At 44.4% G+C, this 17,837-nt stretch overlaps 1 protein-coding gene across 5 annotated transcripts in view; it reads left to right on the forward strand.

Annotated features, from left to right (window-relative positions):
- LOC143012974 (serine/threonine-protein kinase WNK2) overlaps positions 1–17,309 on the forward strand; it is a 35,881-nt gene extending 18,572 nt beyond the window's left edge. For 4 of the 5 annotated variants that reach the window (XM_076166350.1, XM_076166352.1, XM_076166354.1 and 1 more), the window contains 18 exons: positions 121–996; positions 1,595–2,695; positions 3,284–3,397; positions 4,348–4,599; positions 4,838–4,881; positions 5,165–5,324; positions 5,424–5,540; positions 6,174–6,347; positions 6,604–6,655; positions 6,769–6,867; positions 7,264–8,054; positions 8,213–8,270; positions 8,365–8,411; positions 8,607–9,190; positions 9,551–9,768; positions 9,971–10,189; positions 14,240–14,547; positions 14,691–17,309. In XM_076166350.1, coding sequence (XP_076022465.1) covers positions 121–996; positions 1,595–2,695; positions 3,284–3,397; positions 4,348–4,599; positions 4,838–4,881; positions 5,165–5,324; positions 5,424–5,540; positions 6,174–6,347; positions 6,604–6,655; positions 6,769–6,867; positions 7,264–8,054; positions 8,213–8,270; positions 8,365–8,411; positions 8,607–9,190; positions 9,551–9,768; positions 9,971–10,189; positions 14,240–14,547; positions 14,691–15,047 — 5,571 coding nt within the window. In that variant the 3' untranslated portion in view covers positions 15,048–17,309. Of the gene's footprint in view, positions 1–120; positions 997–1,594; positions 2,696–3,283; positions 3,398–4,347; positions 4,600–4,837; positions 4,882–5,164; positions 5,325–5,423; positions 5,541–6,173; positions 6,348–6,603; positions 6,656–6,768; positions 6,868–7,263; positions 8,055–8,212; positions 8,271–8,364; positions 8,412–8,606; positions 9,191–9,550; positions 9,773–9,970; positions 10,190–14,239; positions 14,548–14,690 lie in introns of all 5 variants that reach the window. The other variant, XM_076166353.1, reaches the window with a different exon arrangement.
- Positions 17,310–17,837: the final 528 nt, after the last annotated feature.

Consider the following 17,837-nt stretch of genomic DNA (forward strand, 5'->3'; position numbering starts at 1 on the left):
ACATCCACATGTGTTGGACAGGTTACATGACATGCGTGTACTTCCATTTCCTTTTATTTTTGGTCATTATTTGATAATTTTTGTAACATGTTTTTTGCCTTTGGGTTGCTCTTTGAGCAGTGCCACAGCACTCGTCCTCACTCCTATGAGAAGGGTGAAGTGCGTCAGGCAGCGCTGGCCCCAGATCTGAGGGCTCGGTTGGGAGCTGCAGCAAGGAGAGGAAGTGCCCCCGTCATCGACAGTCACAGGGCCAACCACATCGCTCAAATCCATGCTCTCCTTCAATCTCAGAGCAAAAGATCAGTCAGCCCCACCCTCGTGGCATCAGATGGCCATTCAGAGCCTAGCCCCGCTGAACCTTATTCAGAGGCTCGATTGCCTTCCCCAAGTGCTCTTCCAGCGGTGCAAATCACCCCTGCTTCGTCTCCTCCTGCATCCCGCCGCCTTAGTGACACCGGTATCAGACCCTCATCAGATGCCACCCTTTGGAAGCCTGTGCCAAGTGGACGTAGGCACTCTGATCTTAGCAGCCTTCTCAGTCTAAAGTCTCAACATAATCCCCATTGTGCCATGCTTCGAAGCAAAATGTGTCAGGTTTGCCTCTCTTTGAATCTTCTAAGATCAAGAGATGGTAGCCAGTGCAACCACTCTGGTACCATGCCAACAAACTGCTGTGCATGCATCCTCAGGCGCCACCGGTCCTCTTGTGGAACATTGGCCACCTCTGGGCCTGGACTGATGAAAGTTTCAAGTGATTGCTCAGATTTCTCAGAGTTGCAGAAATCTCTGTTGAATATCATTAGCCGCAAAACAGCCCCCGCTCACACAACGACCAACCAGCCCTCAGCTGATCACAGACCTGCTTGCAGCTCTGGACATGGCAGTCTGAAAATTCATCCCCTGAATGACGGTTTGGTCGGTGAACATGAACCTCCCCAAGACCGCAGGGCCAGTTGCTGTGCCATGGAGCAACCCGTTACTGAGGCTGTGGGAGTGGTAGGTCACAATAGTAGACCTAGTCCCTTGAGTTTCCTACTTTGGGTCAACGCCTGCTTAACTGATTTTGGCAGCCTGTAGGAGGTGCATCAGTATTCTGCATGGAGCTGGTCTGATCTCCTGTCTACATCTTGCTACCTGCATAAGCCTCTAGCGCTGACTGTCCTTTATTAAATCGGTGTGGTAAGGCTAGTCCTGTTGGTGGGCAATATGAGAAGCTTTTGCAGACAACATTCACCTGCTGATTACCCCTAATGCCGCACACGAATGACCCAGATCTTAACAGTGTTCGCTTTCTGCTTTACTGACCTAGTGCAGCAGTGTCTTTTTCCTTACCTCAGCTTGATCCCTTGTCTATTCCAATCAATAGATGGCTTCCACTTGAAGGAGCAGAGATGGCACTCTGATCTCTTTCCTCTCTTCCTTTTGCAGTGTTCTCCCCATGTCTACTTAAATTAGCCATTGCTTCATTGTTGAAACAGATGTTTTATGAATTTGTGTTTAACCCCTCATCATACTAACAAACAATGTGCATTTTATCCATGGCCAATATATTCAATTCACTAAGTGATCAAATTTCTTTCCTTTGTATACCTAGGCCAGTTCTTCTGGCCACCAGATTCAGCCGTCTCTCCAAGGTCTGCCTCCTCAGCAGTATGTCCAGCCTGGACACAGTTACCAGACCATTGCCACAGCACCAGCTCCAGCCAGTGTTTGCGCAGCCAACATCCAGCAAGGAGGTAGTGCTGCCGGTTACATACCTCCAAGTCTGCAACAGACTCAACCTGCAGCAAGTCCTGCAGCCTCAACTTGTCTACAACATCTTGCACACCAATCACCATTTCACCAACAGCAGCAGCAGCAGACAGCGGCAGCATTGTCTTTTGCAACACAAGTCCAACAAATATGCCACAACTGTGTGACTCCAGCTCAACAACAGGCTCAGACTGCATTTGGATACTCTACTCAACCCAAGGAACAGGGTGCAGCAGCAGAGAACACCCTGCCAGCACAGCAATTGGTTCAAAGCTATCCTCTTGCAACTGCAGTCCCCTCCATGGTGGCCACGACCCAGTCACATCCTGCTCTGGCTCCCAGCACACCACAGCAGGTCCAAGCACCGGTCCAGCTGCAAAGTCAGCAGCATGGTCAGAGCTCCTCCACACCAGCACATTATGGCCAACAGATACAAATTCAGCAACAACACCAAAATCCTCAGTCCAGTATACAACAAGCGCCAAATGTTGAGCAGGCTTATATTCAGTCTCAGCTCCAGCACAGCCAAGAAACGGTGCAACCAATTCATCAACAAATGGCCCAGTCAGCAGGCCTCCAGTCTCAAAGTTTTCAGTTTAGCAGTCAGCAACAATTGCACACCTCTGTGCTACAGCAACTCAGTCAGAACTGCATGCAGACACAAGTTCTAGAGCAGACCCAGGATGTGTCGCAGTCAACAATTCAGCAGATTCAGACCTCAACTTCTCAGGTCTATCCCACCGCAAACTCGGCTAAACAAGCTCCCACTCACCAGAGTTGCCCTGCTGTCGGCCTTCCTGATGCTGCCGCAGCTCAGAGCCAGTACCTGTCCGCACAATCTGCTGCTATGCCGCAGATCTACATAGGAGCTAATCAAGTTGTGACTCCCCAGAGCCTGCCAGCCTCTGCACAGCATAGCCAGGCAGCACCAATAGCCCAACAGGTGAGTCTACAGTTTGAATGATAAATGTGTAGTATATTTTAGCTAGGTAGCATATGTTGCATTTTCCTTTTGTTTCTTCATATTCGGCCACATCTTTGCAATGCAACTAACAACACCCTACTCTCAACACACATGGGGATCTCATTATGTGGGAGGGATGGAAAATAATGACTTTGACAAATTGAATGTTAAGTTGACTAGTTTTAGTAGTTTGGTTGCTTGTCTTTGATTTGGTATTAAATTAGAAGGAAGCCCAGGAAATAGTTTCCAGAGACAACAATCATCAAGGAGCAAATGGAGACAGTGTAAAACAATAACACTGGGTTTGTCCATTGCATTCACCATCCCCCACACCCTCAGGCCTTTTCTGTATCTGTTATATGGTTCAAAGCTGTATGCAGCAGATGCTGACTGTCCACAGACTTAGAAACAGGATGGAAAATGTGAGCTAGTCTGATCTAGGTCAATAGCAGGAAATGTGGATTACCAAACACAGATGAAACTGAAATCCCTGGCCACTCCCAAACATCCATCTTCTCTTTTCTTCTTCCCCTTTTCCTTGTTTTCTTCTTTCTGCTGGCGTCACAGCTTGGACAAGATGGACAGAGCCATGGGCAGAATCAAATGGTGCAGGCGCCTGTACACCAACAAGTGCAACCGCTTCAGATTTCAACCTCCAAACCACCAACACACCCATCCCAGGTATTGTCATACACTACTCTCATCAGCTCGCTTCTTATGTGATATGCATGGGTTATTATTCTGTTTGGATTATTATTTTAGACAAACAGTATAAACTTGATGCTGGTTATTTAGTTGCAACTCCCTCCTATGTTTGAACCTTGTCTTTAGAGTATGTGACATTCCTCTATTTTTCTTCTCCCAGTTTCCTTCACAGTACCCCACAGTCAAGGTGATGCCAGCTGTGACTGACTGTGAATCCCCCTACTTAAACTCATTCTCTGCTCCCCTCTCTTCAGCTTCTTCTTCTCTTACTCATGTCTTCCTTTCTCCTGGCCAGACTTTCCCTGTAACCCCCTTACTCTCTCCCCTCTCCCCTTTGCATATTGAAAATACCTTGGTTTCACCCATTCCAGTGTCCCTTATGCCGTCCCCCTCACACATTTTGAGTATGATGGGCCCCACTTCCCCACAGCACCAGTGCTCCTCTGCTCAGCAGAGTGTTAGAGCCGAAGCCCCTTATTCACAACCTGCATTTATGGCAGCATTAACCACACTCCCTACACACACACACACTGCTTTGCTCCAGAACACACACCTTGAAACAACTACCAGCACTCAGCCTCTGATGCAGGTAATTATGATGGCTGCAACCTACATTAGATGTTTACCAAGTAGGTGTGAGTTGGAGCGGTGTGTGTTTGTGTGTGTGTCAAGGGTGGATTTACTCTGGTGAATCTGTGATTCTTTTTCTGCCGACAAAAAGTTAAAGCTTTTTGTCGGCCGAGTATGCAGTGCCTGATTTGTAGGACATACTGATAAAAGCTGTTAGTCATATTTCATAGACAGAAAAGATGTAGTTAAATGAAGAAATATAATATAATATTAAAGTCGCTTCAGAGCTTTTTAAGTGATTGATACATCTGCATGTTCAGCTTGTCCAACCTACAGTCTTCTCCCCTTGTTTGCAGGGTGGACTCGATCCCGTCCCGGGCAGTACTGCTGCACAGATAGACCCCAACAAGGTCTCATGCCAGCTGCCCCCACAAGCCCAGGTACCGGCCCAGAGTCGCATTCATGGCCAGGTCCCTGTGCTGCTGCCAGCTGACTCTCAAAATGCGTCGCCTGCGTCTGCCAATTATGACCCAATTACGAGTCAGCAAAAACAGCTGGGTGCTCTCACAGGGGCCACAGGTCAGGGTCCAACAGAGAGCAAACTGGAGGTAAGGACACACAACTTATTTCCACACTTCTTATGTCCCATAATTTCCATTTCCTCATCTGGGCCCTGCTTGCTTTGGAAAGCCACTTGTACATTCACATACAGTGCAACTCTATTTTAATCTCTCAGGTTACTGTGGGAAATCTAATCCGACAAAATGAAATGCTTTATCCATGCAATATACACTCTATTATCCGCTCCTTCTAGTTGTTAGTTTCTAATGTTTGTTCTGTCTGTAGGATCAAGCTGCAGAGAAACAGGCTGGTGGACACAGCTATGACAGGTACTAGCTTATTCCCGCTTTGCAGGTGTGTTCGGCAGTTCCCTGATAGTGGTACTAAAATTCATATTAGATTAAACTAATATCAGCCAGTCAAATGGACATTAATCCATTGAACACAATTCCAGTCTTGACCATATCAAGCGGAGTGGAAAGGAAAGCTACATGAGTGTAGATGCGTCCCACTTCTACCTTTAGCCAGCACAAACACAGCAGCCTACAAGGTATTGGGTTTTCATGAATGAAGCAGTATTTGCACTTATTACCTTTTCATTCCCCAAACTAGTGTCAACTCGGATGCCACATCCGGCAAGGAGATGAGTGATGGCTATGAGGGGACGCATGGAAGTAAAGGTGAAGGGAAGGCCCGCAAACACCATCGCAGGTCCACACGCACTCGTTCACGGCAAGAGAGGATCTGCAGGCTGAAGCTCAGCATGCTCAATGTGGGTGGCCAAGTTGTATTACAGACAAAAACCCATTGTTCCATTCATGTTTGAAGTTACAGCGATACATTCTATTTACTACATTCCCTCTTGGTTCAGGTGTGTAACACGGGGGATAAGATGGTAGAGTGCCAGTTGGAAACCCATAATCACAAGATGGTTACTTTCAAGTTTGATCTGGATGGAGACGCACCAGAAGAAATTGCCACGTACATGGTATGTTTGAAAAGGAGACTGAATTACTGCCGTTTAAACTGGTTGAAATGTTTTTCAGAAGTGTTTGCTAAAATTAGCATTTTGTGAGATGCTTCCTTATAGACCAGATCTCTGACACTCCCTGCTCTCAACTGCAATGCAGCAAAAATGTCAGTTTATCTGCTGCTCCTTCTCTTTCCCTCTGATCTCAAACAGCTCATATTAGGGTTCATACTCATAGGTGCATTAATATTTTATAGCACGAGTGCTCCACCAACTCATCATGTATGAAAAGGTGACCAGTTGGTGATACTTGTTTATGGCGTTTAGACAAGCAAGTTTACCTTCTCGCCTCTGTACCTATTTGCTTTAAACATTTAATTGTACTACATTCTTTAGATACTTAAAAAATCTAGCAACATCATGCCAAAGTGTTAATTGTCCTGTGGTTTACATAAGCCATAAATCAAGACATATATCTTCGTTTGCCAAAAATACTGTATATATTTAGAAATAACATATCTTAGTTGCAGCATATTTCCCTCCTCCAACTGTGATTTCTAACGCAGCCTTTAAGTGCAGATGTATTTTAAGGCTAAGTTTGTATACTAAAACTTGTTTTGTTGCTATTTTGTCCCTTCATCCTCATCTCAGGTGGCGAATGATTTCATTCTGCCTCTCGAAAAAGAGGTGTTTATCGAACAGCTGAAGGATATCGTGGACAAGGCTGAGGACATGCTGAGTGAGGACACTGAGGGGGAGAGGAGCTCCGACCATGGAGGCAGTCCCCAGCAGAGTGAAGGAGCTGGCTGCACACTGGGAGCAGAGGTGAGAAAGGAACTGATGACAGTGAATGGTGCGTATATTTCGGAAATGTCATCCTCCTGACAGCACTCTCGATTGACTGTACGTGCAACGCTGCCAGGAAGCACTGCCAAACATATAAGTCTTACTGATCTGACATGTTGATCCAACAAATGTCCTTTTCTAAAGTTCAGCTCTTTGGCTTGTTGGGATGCATTTTAGATTTGATTTTAATTTAATACATATGCACCAACTCTATGTATCCCTCCATTTGCTTTAGGGTTTGAACGCCACTGCACCCAGCACCCCACAGCAGGTATATCAGCAAAATGGTAAGGCGTCATGCTTTTTGTCTAGTTGAAAACTTTCTGTCAATCCTTTTTGGTCTTGTACTGGATAGATTTTAAAGTAGGTGTGGGTGGTTTTGTTTGTGTGTCCTTGACAGTTCTCCACACTGGCAAGCGCTGGTTTATCATTTGCCCTGTGGCTGAGACGCCCATGCCAGACAAAGAGAAAACCATGTCTCACATCTCTACAGACCAGGGTATGTTTGCAAGTCATTAATGCTTCCCTCATGTCTTCAGGTGCTCAAATCAATGAACAGATTTCATGAATATCTGGGTTTGCTTTCTCCTTAGTTGGATTATATTTGAGTATATACATTGTAATTGCTTATTTTTAGTGGCCTGCTGTTGAACTTGGAGATGCTGCATGTGTGTTAGAATGTGCAGCTGAGCTCCGGGGGTCAGTTATGCAAGAGTTCTGCTGCAGTGGTTCTTGGCAAAAATGGAGGGCAGGTTTAATACTTAAACTAAGATCACCTGATGGTAAAAGACAAGCAAAGATATAATACTCTGGCACCCACAGCCACACACACCCAACCCCTCTTCCTCACTGCCCCTATTCTAGTGCTACTTAACTCTGACTCTTATTTCTCCAGAATCTGAAAGATCTGCTTCATCAGTCAGACCCAACGGCAACATTCCTGCAGTATCTACTCCAATTGCATCTCTCCCCTCCAAAACCCCGCCCGCCTCTCTGCCTGCTGCCTCTCAGCCCTTGGTGCAACCTCAGGACCCAAATATGGGCACAGCCCGTGTCCAGCAACCTCAACCCTGTGTAAACAAACATACACTTGCCACTGCTGGTGGTACCTTTCACAGCACTCATCCTGTGGAAAAACCTTGTATCTCTGCTGTCTCTATGGTAACAGAGATACCATGCTGCGCTATTGTGCCTCCTGTGTCTCTGGATGTGAATGGTACTGAAAAAGGAGCTACTCCAGGTTTTGCCCCCTGTGAAACTAATCAGCCCAATCAGAAGCCCAGTCCTACTGGAGAGCAACCAACTCAGCTTCTTTCCCAACAGTCAGTGGTCCTTCAGCAACCATATGCTACACCCATGCAGCCCGGGACAGTGACATCCCAGCCACAGAGTCCAGCACATCAGGCCTCCCAGCACTCCCAATCATCGGGGCAGCAGCAGCCAGCTGGTGGGGGCCCAGGGGAGTCGGATAGCGATGGACCCCGAAGGGTGGAATTTGTTGACCGTACTATCAAGACGTTGGATGAGAAGCTGAGAAACCTATTGTACCAGGAGCATACACCCTCTCAGCCCTGCAACACGGCATCTGATACTCAGGCCTCCAGCACAGAGGGATTCAGCTCGCCACCAGTCTCTGACGGCCAGACTAGTGAGGGACCTGTTGCAAAGAAGAAGGGGGAACCATTGGTCAGTAAATAGGTTCATGGCAACGCCATTGCCCTGCAGGGTGTTATTGATTTGACTATAGGTTGTAAAGAGCATGACTAATACTGTGTTAAAGAACCAGGGCCAACTGAATATGCAACTAATGGCAACCCCCACCTCTGTCATTCTTTTTCTTCCAGCCTCGAATTCCTGAGCGCACAGATAGTGTCGGTGCACAAAGTGACTCTGCAGCGGCAGGTAGATAACAAAAAATCTAAACTACATTTTAATGTGATGTCCACTTAATGTACCATTATTGTTGTTTGACAAGTTCTCTTTCCTGGTCTTGAAGCTAACCGGGTATTGACCAGAGGAAATGGGGCTGCCAGCCGTTTTCAAGTAAGAATAATATCTCGAGATGCTCATGTCATGTCATTAGAGACTTGATTTAACCAAATTATATTATATTTAACATGTCATTATTTGTGCTGCATCTGGTTTAAATGCTTTATATAACTTATTGTAGAGGGGCCAGATACAGTATTTTTTTTTATGAAAATTCGAATTTTGAATGACATTTTCACTTTCTTTCAGGTCGTCCCCACTCCCCTAGATGCCCCTTGTCATACAGAGAATAGTAAAAGGAGCCACAGCAAGAGAGAAAAAGGCAGTGAGGCAGTGGGCAGGTTCTCTGTTACAGCAGCTATTGAAGACAACATAGAAACCCCCAAACCCTCATGTAGTCACCGTTACTCTGCCCCACCAAACTTCTACCAAGCCACCCTGAACTCCAGCCCTGATGCCACCCCATGCCATATCCCTCGGGCTCATACCATCGACACACCCACCCATCGCCAACACCGCTCTTATCTTTTCTGCTCCGAGTCAGCAGATGAGGACGTCATAGGCCCTTCTCTGGTCCACCCTACTCCCCCACCTCATTCCCTCTCTGAGCACAGTGGAAGTGACCTCATGAAAAGGGCAGTGGCCTTCCTGCGCCGCTCAGGCCGCAGCAAAAGTGAACACTCCGAATCACCCAGCCGACATTCCATGGCAGTGAATGGTCATGCCCCCTCACCTTCTACAGGGCATGCCCACTCCTCCTATGTCAGCAGTGATAATGACTCCGAGTTTGAGGATGCTGACATGAGAAAAGAGCTGCAGAAACTGAGAGAAAAGTAATTGATTTACATACTCACCCACAACTGCATGCACATCTTGGGGTCTGTTACTCTTGTTCTTACAAACTTCATCACGCACTATAAATTCTGAAAAAATTCTTATAATTCTGATGTCTTGTGCTTTATCTTGTATTGTAACTTATCTACAAAGCTGAGTTTGTGGCTTGGTAATTCAGAGCTACACTGCCTCCTTCCTCTTGGCACTGACATCATAACTGCAAACCAATCATTGCCTAATGGGGTCTTAGAGGACTACTCGAAGGGATGATTCAGTAGTGAACTACTGACGGAATCCTTTTATAAGAACCCTAGATATCAGCGTTGCAGTAACCATTCTTTATCTTTCTAACTCATTAGACACATGAAGGAGATCTCTGAGCTGCAGGCATTCCAGAGGGGTGAGATTGAACATCTGTACCTGGAGCTGGGTAAAAACCTGCCTTCCAATGTGGGCTTACTTCATGCTGTACCCCCAAGTGGCCGCAGGCGAAGGGCTAGCAAACAGAAGCTCAAAGCCGGCAAGCTGCTCAATCCCATGGTGCAGCAGCTCAAGAACAATGTCAACGCCACTACGGGTGAGTGGAAATGTGTGTGGTTCTGGGTGGCTGGGTGATAAGTGGTTGATGGAAATGAAGCTGTGTGAATTGAAGAACATTTTCACTTGTAAATATTCATTTTGTCAAAGTAGTTGGAGCAGGACATGAGAAAAGAACTACGCAGAGTAGAACTGTGGGGAAAGATGTGGATGTGTGGTTGACTGTGACTCTTTCCAACAAGGTGAGAGTGCTCCCAGCTCCTCCAGCTCCCCGGCTAAAAGTTCCGTTCTGTCAGATGGTTCTTCCTACTCCAGCTCAGGCTCCAGCAATCATCCCAGAACGTCCCCAGAGCTGGTGCAGACCCAACAGCCCTGCTCCTTGAAGGGCTCTTTCTCTTCGGACAACATCTATGCCGGACTACAAAGTGATGGAATGTCCACCCAGACATGCCATGGCCAAGGTAGACAATGGACATACTGTATGTGCAGATCTGCGTACACAAATGGAATTTTGAGTTTATAAACAAAACAGCCATTAATGCTAGGATGCACATTTTTTCAAGAATGTTACCTTGTAGGATTGACACATACATTGACCCACAGATCACAGAACATCATTTCCTACATTGGCCGCTTGTGTGTATTCACTGACATTAATGATAATTATCAGTCATACACGACTAACTCATACTTACTTGCTTACTCATTTGTTTGATCATTCAGCATTAGTCATAGGTAAGGCACATACATTTGTAATTTTCTTCCCGAAATGTATCCATCCAGGTCATCTGTACTCTCTACCGGTACCCAAGCACAATAACCTGATCTTATAGTCTGACTTTGGAGACACTCCTAATCAGGCTGTGGATTATCAGCAGTAGCGATCATCTAAAGCTCAATCACTAGAATGATAATCACATTTTCCTGATGGATGTTGGCGGATAATGTTGTGGCTTCCAAAATATTGTGCACTCCTCACTATTCTTTGCTGGTTCTTTTAATGGTGGTGGTTTCTCATCCTAGTATCTGTGGACTTTTACAGAAGTGTCTCTCTTGTTTCTTCTCTTCTTCCCTCTTATATTCATTTTTACAGGCTGGACGGTTTACCACCAAACGTCAGAGAGAGTCACCTATAAATCTAGTAGCAAACCACGTACTAGATTCCTCAGTGGACCTGTGTCTCTGTCCATCTGTTTGTATTTGTTCTTTTCTATTTCCTCTCACTCATGTCCATCCTCTTTATTTAACCAACTTCTTCCTTCTATCTAGTTTAATCACCTTTGTATATACATATAACTATATTAAATGATATAGTTGTTCTTTTTCACCCTCCTCACAGGCCCTCACATCTGACATACTGTACATCACCCATTTTGTACTCCTGCCACTTTCCCCCTTTCCCCTCATTGATATCAAAGTGTGTTGTTGTGTTTTTGTTGTTTTTGACTGCCACATGGACATCTATCAGACCCGTGATTCAGAACCCATTCCAACAAAGTAATCTGTTATCCGAGTGGCTAACCCAATGTTCTCACAAGGTTTTTCATCTTCAAATCATTCAATTACGCAGTTCGTATTTTCCAGTTTGCTCGCCTTTTGTTGCAGGACGTCCTCTGGTGTTTACTGGCTGGAGGCATAGTTTTGTTTGTCTTCTAAAAGCCTTTCAACTTGCTCTCACAATAGACCTTTGCGTGTTTATAGTGAGCAAAAGAGCTGTCACAGTTGATGGATTATTATCAGCTACTCAATTGAAAAATAAAATTGATTGAAATGACATAGAATGCAAGTGGGAAAATGTAAGCTAACTAGTCTGCTTCACAGCTGAGGAACTCTTTATCTCCACGGTGCATTAGTTTTATTTTTTTGTAAATAAGCGGCCGGCCTCGTGGAAGATGTCAAGATGCGCTACATTTGCATTTGTTGTTATCTGGAGACATCTTTGCATCTTAAAGTGATAATGCACCAATTATTGGCTGAATTTGTTTACATTTCCTGTTTCCTCTTACAGTAGGAAATAGACTCTGGACACGCACTCTGAGTATGTACAGATACAAATATCGACTTCTTCAAATAATCAATTATTTTGAAAATCGATACTGACAGGCCTAATGTCTAACAGCTTATTGACTGAAGCTTTGTTACAGGCAGGAAGCAGCTGCTTAAAAAAGTGATCCGACACTTCACTAATGTTAAACTAAACCTATTTTTTTAAAAGACAATTTTAATTCCTCAGTTGGCTCAGTCCTAATATTATCTGTGTAAACGTGGAGCATCTTGCTGTCTTTAACTACAATGATTGTTGAAGCTTCACAAACTGGTGGTCAACTTTAGAAAATGTTTATTTTTGAGATTTTTGCAATAACAAGATGGCAGTTGAGTTTCAGCAGTCTTGACAGATTGTTTTGTTGCGTTGGGTGTACAAGGTTTTGACACTTTCCATACAGAAACAGGTTTGTTTGGCTGACAGCAGGTACAGCAACATCAGGTTAGACATACAGACAGGATATTTGCACCGTTCTCTAAGATGAACATGGCTGTGTGTGAGCCGGCCATTTTACTGACAGCTTAACAGTGCTTCATGAGTAATGCTCCCTCCATTACATTGTAGGTATGAGTCATCCAGGTTCTAAGCATGGTCTCTGGTCTAGAGAGAGAATATGAGCACTAACATGGTTCTAATGAGAGCATTTTCTGGTTGTATACAATTCTTACATAGGGGTCTGTTGCCCACATTGGCCAGCTTCCAAATGACTTTGTTGTTATCGGTACTTAACCTGTGTGGACCTGATAGACATCCAGTTGGTAAGCACAGTCCCTCCTTTGGCAATCATCCACCATTCATAGAGCCATACTTACATTCATAACCATCCTTTTGTGGGTATAATGTTCCCTTCATTCATACAAATGCTTTCTGCAGTGCTTCTGGCTGTAAAAAGCAGACCCCCCCCCACAAGCACACAGGGGCTTATGAATGGCTAGTCCACTCCAAACATGGGCCTGAGGTCAGATCTGAAAAAGTGTTCGTCTGTACATGTGCGTGTACGTCTGTGAGAGAGAGAGTGCCAACGCCTTTAAGCCCTATTTATTTGGTGTGTGTGTGTGTGTGGGTGTTTCCATTCACTGTTGTTTTTGATTGTGTAACCCGAGTCGGGGCACTGCTCTCTAGTCAGCGATCCTCTGTATACTAACACAGAGAAACCCCCAGCCCCTGATAGACATGCCCTTTGCTGTGGTGTAGGGGAGCTCCCTCTGTCCCTCATGTTTGGATGGGGAAGACGTGCATGGTGCAGGCGCCAGGCAGGGCACTGATGGAGATTGCTCCGCCATATAAAAGGGCTGTATCATCAATACTTCTTATTTCCTCCACCTCTCCTGATTTACCTGCATGTTTCTGATCAAGGGCTGACTCTAGTGTCTTCCAGCTAAGGCCTATGTGCTCTTTCAGTCGGAAGTTTCACTTACTTTATGTATTTTGTTTCACAGGCATTCTTACACAGATAAATGCTGTAATAGAATGGATCTCTTTTTAATCAAAGCTCCAATTTGAATCCATGTCATTTACAAGCCAGCCAGCAAGAGTGGCTTGTGATGTCACTAGGATTTCAGGAACTGATTATCTGTAATTAGAGCTTCCTTCCAGTGTCCTGACCTGGCTGACTTAACTGCGGATAAATCGCACAAAGGCTAGGTGTGCTTTCTCCTTTCTAAGTCTGTAGGTACAGTACACTTATAGGCACCTTTTGGATTGATAGGCCACTTTTAAGAACACATAGGCTCCTTCCACTTCCATCCCTACTCACTGATTTTGAAAACCCCCTGTCCCTCCTTTCCTCCTTCTCTCTCCCTAATTGATTTGATTATTGAATGTGGCTTTGAAGCAGCTTGTCCACATACCTGTGGTGTGCAGTGTGTCCCGGCCTAACTCTTTCTGTCTTGTGCTGTTCTACCTTCTTATAGGGTCCACTCTGAAACGACTATGTCTAGGCAAAGAACGCAGTAGTAGTAACTATCGCATTTACTTTCTTACTATGTCTTCCTGACGCTGTCTTCGCTGTTTAAGTCGTCTTTGTGTTTGCATGTGCACTTACTCTTCCTTTTGTTGTTTTGGCACCAAATATTTTCCGATTTTGGTGAAAATGTGTTAACTCTTCAGATATTGACATGTATTTACTTTTCAGTTATGCATGGCAATGTGCCTTCATCTCTTGAATGCTGAATTGTGTGGTTGCTTCAGTATCAGATCCATTTGTCTGCAATTATGTTGAAATTCTTTGGCTCGTAGATTAGTGCAGTCAGTGGTGTAAAATAAGACTTTTGTGGTACCCAGAGTGCCTTTCCATATAGCTACAACTATCTATTAAGTGTTGAATTCCTAGGACAGATGAAGGTGCTAGTTTTATAGTGTTGTTGTGGTTCAGTGTGCCTTTAATTTCCGTGACCATGTTGTACAGTGCAGCCAATTGACTGGAAGTGATGAATAGTGCCGCTTTTAAGACCTTCTGTCTTTACAGGGTCAACACTCGGCACGGCCGCAGCTCAAACAGCCTCCAGTCAGGCACAACCGTCGCTCACAAGACCCACACCCACCGCGTCTCCTCAGCCAATCAGAGGCCTGGCTCAGGTCCAGACCAACAACAGCAACAACAAAAGAGGGACTTTTACAGACGACCTGCACAAACTGGTAGATGATTGGACAAAGGAGACTGTAGCAGCAGCAGCAGCCCATCAGCGGCGCCCCTCCCTAAACCAGATCAAACAGCAGAGACGGCAGCAGGACCTGGAAGGCAGCGCCCCACCCAAGGGAGCCGCCGCACATGAGGTATTGGCCACGGAGATGTGTGCTCGGGGAGAGAGGAAATTTGGGCTCAATCATTGAGTTGTGCCAACACCCATTCCTTTTGATGCAATTATGAGCCACTGTCTGCACCGTTTGTACCACTTTCCAACTTCCTTCTGTTCCAGATGAAATGCGCTGCTGGTCCCAACAACTTCCAGCTGCCTCTTTCCTACCCACTGACTGCTGCTTTAGGGCCCAGTATGCCCACAACCCTAGGCCCCAGCGCCCCAGCACTGCTCCCTCCTGGCTACCCTTTGCCAGCAGGCTCCTATGGTGGGATGGTACCAGGTCCGCTTTACCCCCAGCATTGGCCTAGTACACCTAGTACACCTAGTCCTGTAGGGTCCCTGAGTCCCGTAGGCCTATTTGGTGCTGCAGGAATGATGCCGTATGCCACTATAGTAAACCCAGGGATCCAAGCCTACCCCCTCATCATGCACAACCCCGAGTGTGGCCCATGTCCCAAAGCCAGGACTACCTAAACCCGCTGACTTAAAACCTGTTGTTTAAAGTGTTTCTGGGTATGATGTTCCACCTCCACTTTACTCTGGTTTTGTGATCAGCACTACACCAGAGCCACATGTGTACATAGTTTGAGTGTGTAAATTACATGAAGCAAGTCTTAATATTGTTTATACAATACCTTTACATGTAGTTAAGTGTGCTTGTATGTATGTATGAATGTGTGTGTATGTGTGTATATAGTATATAATACGTTTTGCGTTTTGGCTTTTGTCTTGACTAAAATCAGCCGTACACGATGTTGCGGTCACGTTTCGCCGTATTCTTCATCACTTTAATTCTCATATTAATTTAGCCTTTCTCTAGATGTGTGTATACTTTGAAAACACTACATTAGAATCCAAATACAAAGGTTTGAGATGACAGAGCAGTATTTATGATGAAGATATTTGATGGAATGTAGTGCCTTGAATGTGGAGATATAAGTTTTTGTTTTTTTCCCGTGAAACAAAGCATGTCGGTACCTCAAGTGATTTTATTCGACTGTAGCTTGAGTGTCAATTTTTTTTTTTAAATTGCATTAGATGCTTTTGTTTTGGTTTACATATGAATGCCCTTGTAGCACTGCACTATTAAAGTTTATTCTGTTATTTATATGACAAAAATCCCATTATAATCCTGGTTTACTTTCCACTCCTGTGACAGATGGAATGCCATAGTGGTGAGATGTATCGTTGCCTTGCAGAATCAAATGAGTAATGTGTGACTGAGGAGAGAAGAAATAAGTCTACGCCAGCAGCCAAAATCCAGTCCTTCAGGTCAAAATGGTTCAGTTGGACACAGCCCCTTTTTAGACAGCTGCAGTGGAGAACACCAGATTTGCCAGTGTTGTAGCCTCGTGCTCCGAAGAAAGGCAGTGTCCAGAGCCATATATACTGTACATAGATCTTTATATATGCCTCTAGTAGTGTTCTAATGAGAATGTAGCAATTAATATGTGACGGTCTGAGGCTTAAAAGTGCAATTTAACCCCCCCACAAAGCTTTGATTGTGGCCTTGCCCCAAGCCTTATCTCTGTGATACAGGAGCTTGCTGAAAATGGAGCAAAGTTACGAATCGCCAATCAAAACTACAGACATCTTTAGGAAAGTAGAGAAATCACCCAGCAAAGTCTGAACTCACTACTGCTAAATAGTTTCAACTTTGCTATCCAATCACCCTTCATACAGTATATATGACATTGTTTGTGCAATTACTAGTTAGGTCTAGTCTAGTCCACTTTTTACTTTGTTTGATGTTCAAAGATTGATTTTTTTTTTGACGCTGCTATTGCCTGAGATGGTTCCATTACAAAGAGTAACATATTCACACAAGACGGTACTTAAGAATCAAAAGCATTCTTCACAGATTGAAGAATCTCCTGAAAGTAATGAATGAGATGCTCATAAAGCAGTGTTACTATGTTTTTGATGTGTTTATTTGCAAGGTTGCTTTTCTTTTCTTTTTTCTTTTAGGTAACTGCAAAAGTAAACTGATACTTGATGTGGGAGATTTGCACAACATATATTCTCCCTTAATCCTGGTCTGTGTTTAAGAGTTTCCTGCATTGTATATAGAAAGTTTCATAGCCTGTGTGTGTTTTACCACCGACAAGCATGTCCGACATTTAATGTTCCACATGAAGGACATAAACACAACAGCTACTATAGATAATGATTCACATCTCCACAACACATCTGAATGGTTGCTGCACCCCAATCCTGCCAAGCTGTGAACTGTACAGTTTTCTTGTAATTTAAGTTTGTTTTGTTTGTTGGTTGTGGTGGTGGAGGGGTTGCTTTGATGTATATTATTCCATCAATTCTGTTTGAATTGGACTTTTATAGGATATTATGCAGATTCTTCTGCTTTGGTGAAATACTTCCAGTAGTAAGAGATTTCTGTTCTCTGTCACATGTATCTAATATGTTTCCTTCCACCTCCCTCACTGCTAACTCGTGGTGAGCAGATGAGGGAACATCTACTGTTTGCATATGCTAAGGATGCGGTGATCAAACTGAAGTGGAAGGCACAGAAGAGGTACAGCTCCAACGCTGCTTCTCTCACTTCTGTTTGGACAACACTGCCCCCTGCTGAATATGCTCTGATTGTCCAAAGCTTGTACTCAACTGTGGGGTCGCTTCTGCCTGCTCAATCTCCCACTGCATTACCCCACCCTATCCTGCTGCACTCTGGTCACACACTGTATGTTGAGAGATAAATAAACATTATTTTGTGCTTGATTGTATGTTTCAGTGTTGTTTGTTTCCATTTGACTTCATCTGAATCCGTACGTATGCAAATTCTCAATTATATATCATTATGTACCACTTAAATAATATATCATGGATATGTAATATGGTAATCGGTGTGAATAAATATGTCCACATTTGGGGATGTATCTAGTATAACTGATGTGCAGACTATCAAAATACAATTGATGGTTGGATTTTAGTTATTAGGCTTTTTAAAAATGTATTGTATGCCTGCAGTGGGACTTCAGATGGCAGTTAACCAGTGGCTCAATCTGCTACAACCATCTCAGCCCACTGTTTGTTGGTTTTGTGTACGAGGTTCCAAACTTTAAAAAAAACTCGAACAAAAATAAAATATTAAATCATGCCACGATTACCGCTAGCGCCTACAGTAATATTTAAAACCTATCCACAGATTCGTCACTTTCAAGACAAAATAACGCGGGGAAATGTTGAGTCCGCAGAGAAAAATCCGAATCACTCCCCTCGGATGGAATCTCCTTTACTTATACGAAA

The sequence above is a fragment of the Genypterus blacodes genome, unplaced genomic scaffold (genome assembly GCF_046128005.1).
Source record: "Genypterus blacodes isolate CSIRO-AG114 ecotype Tasmania unplaced genomic scaffold, CSIRO-AGI_Gbla_v1 ptg000156l_1, whole genome shotgun sequence".
NCBI lineage: Eukaryota > Metazoa > Chordata > Actinopteri > Ophidiiformes > Ophidiidae > Genypterus > Genypterus blacodes.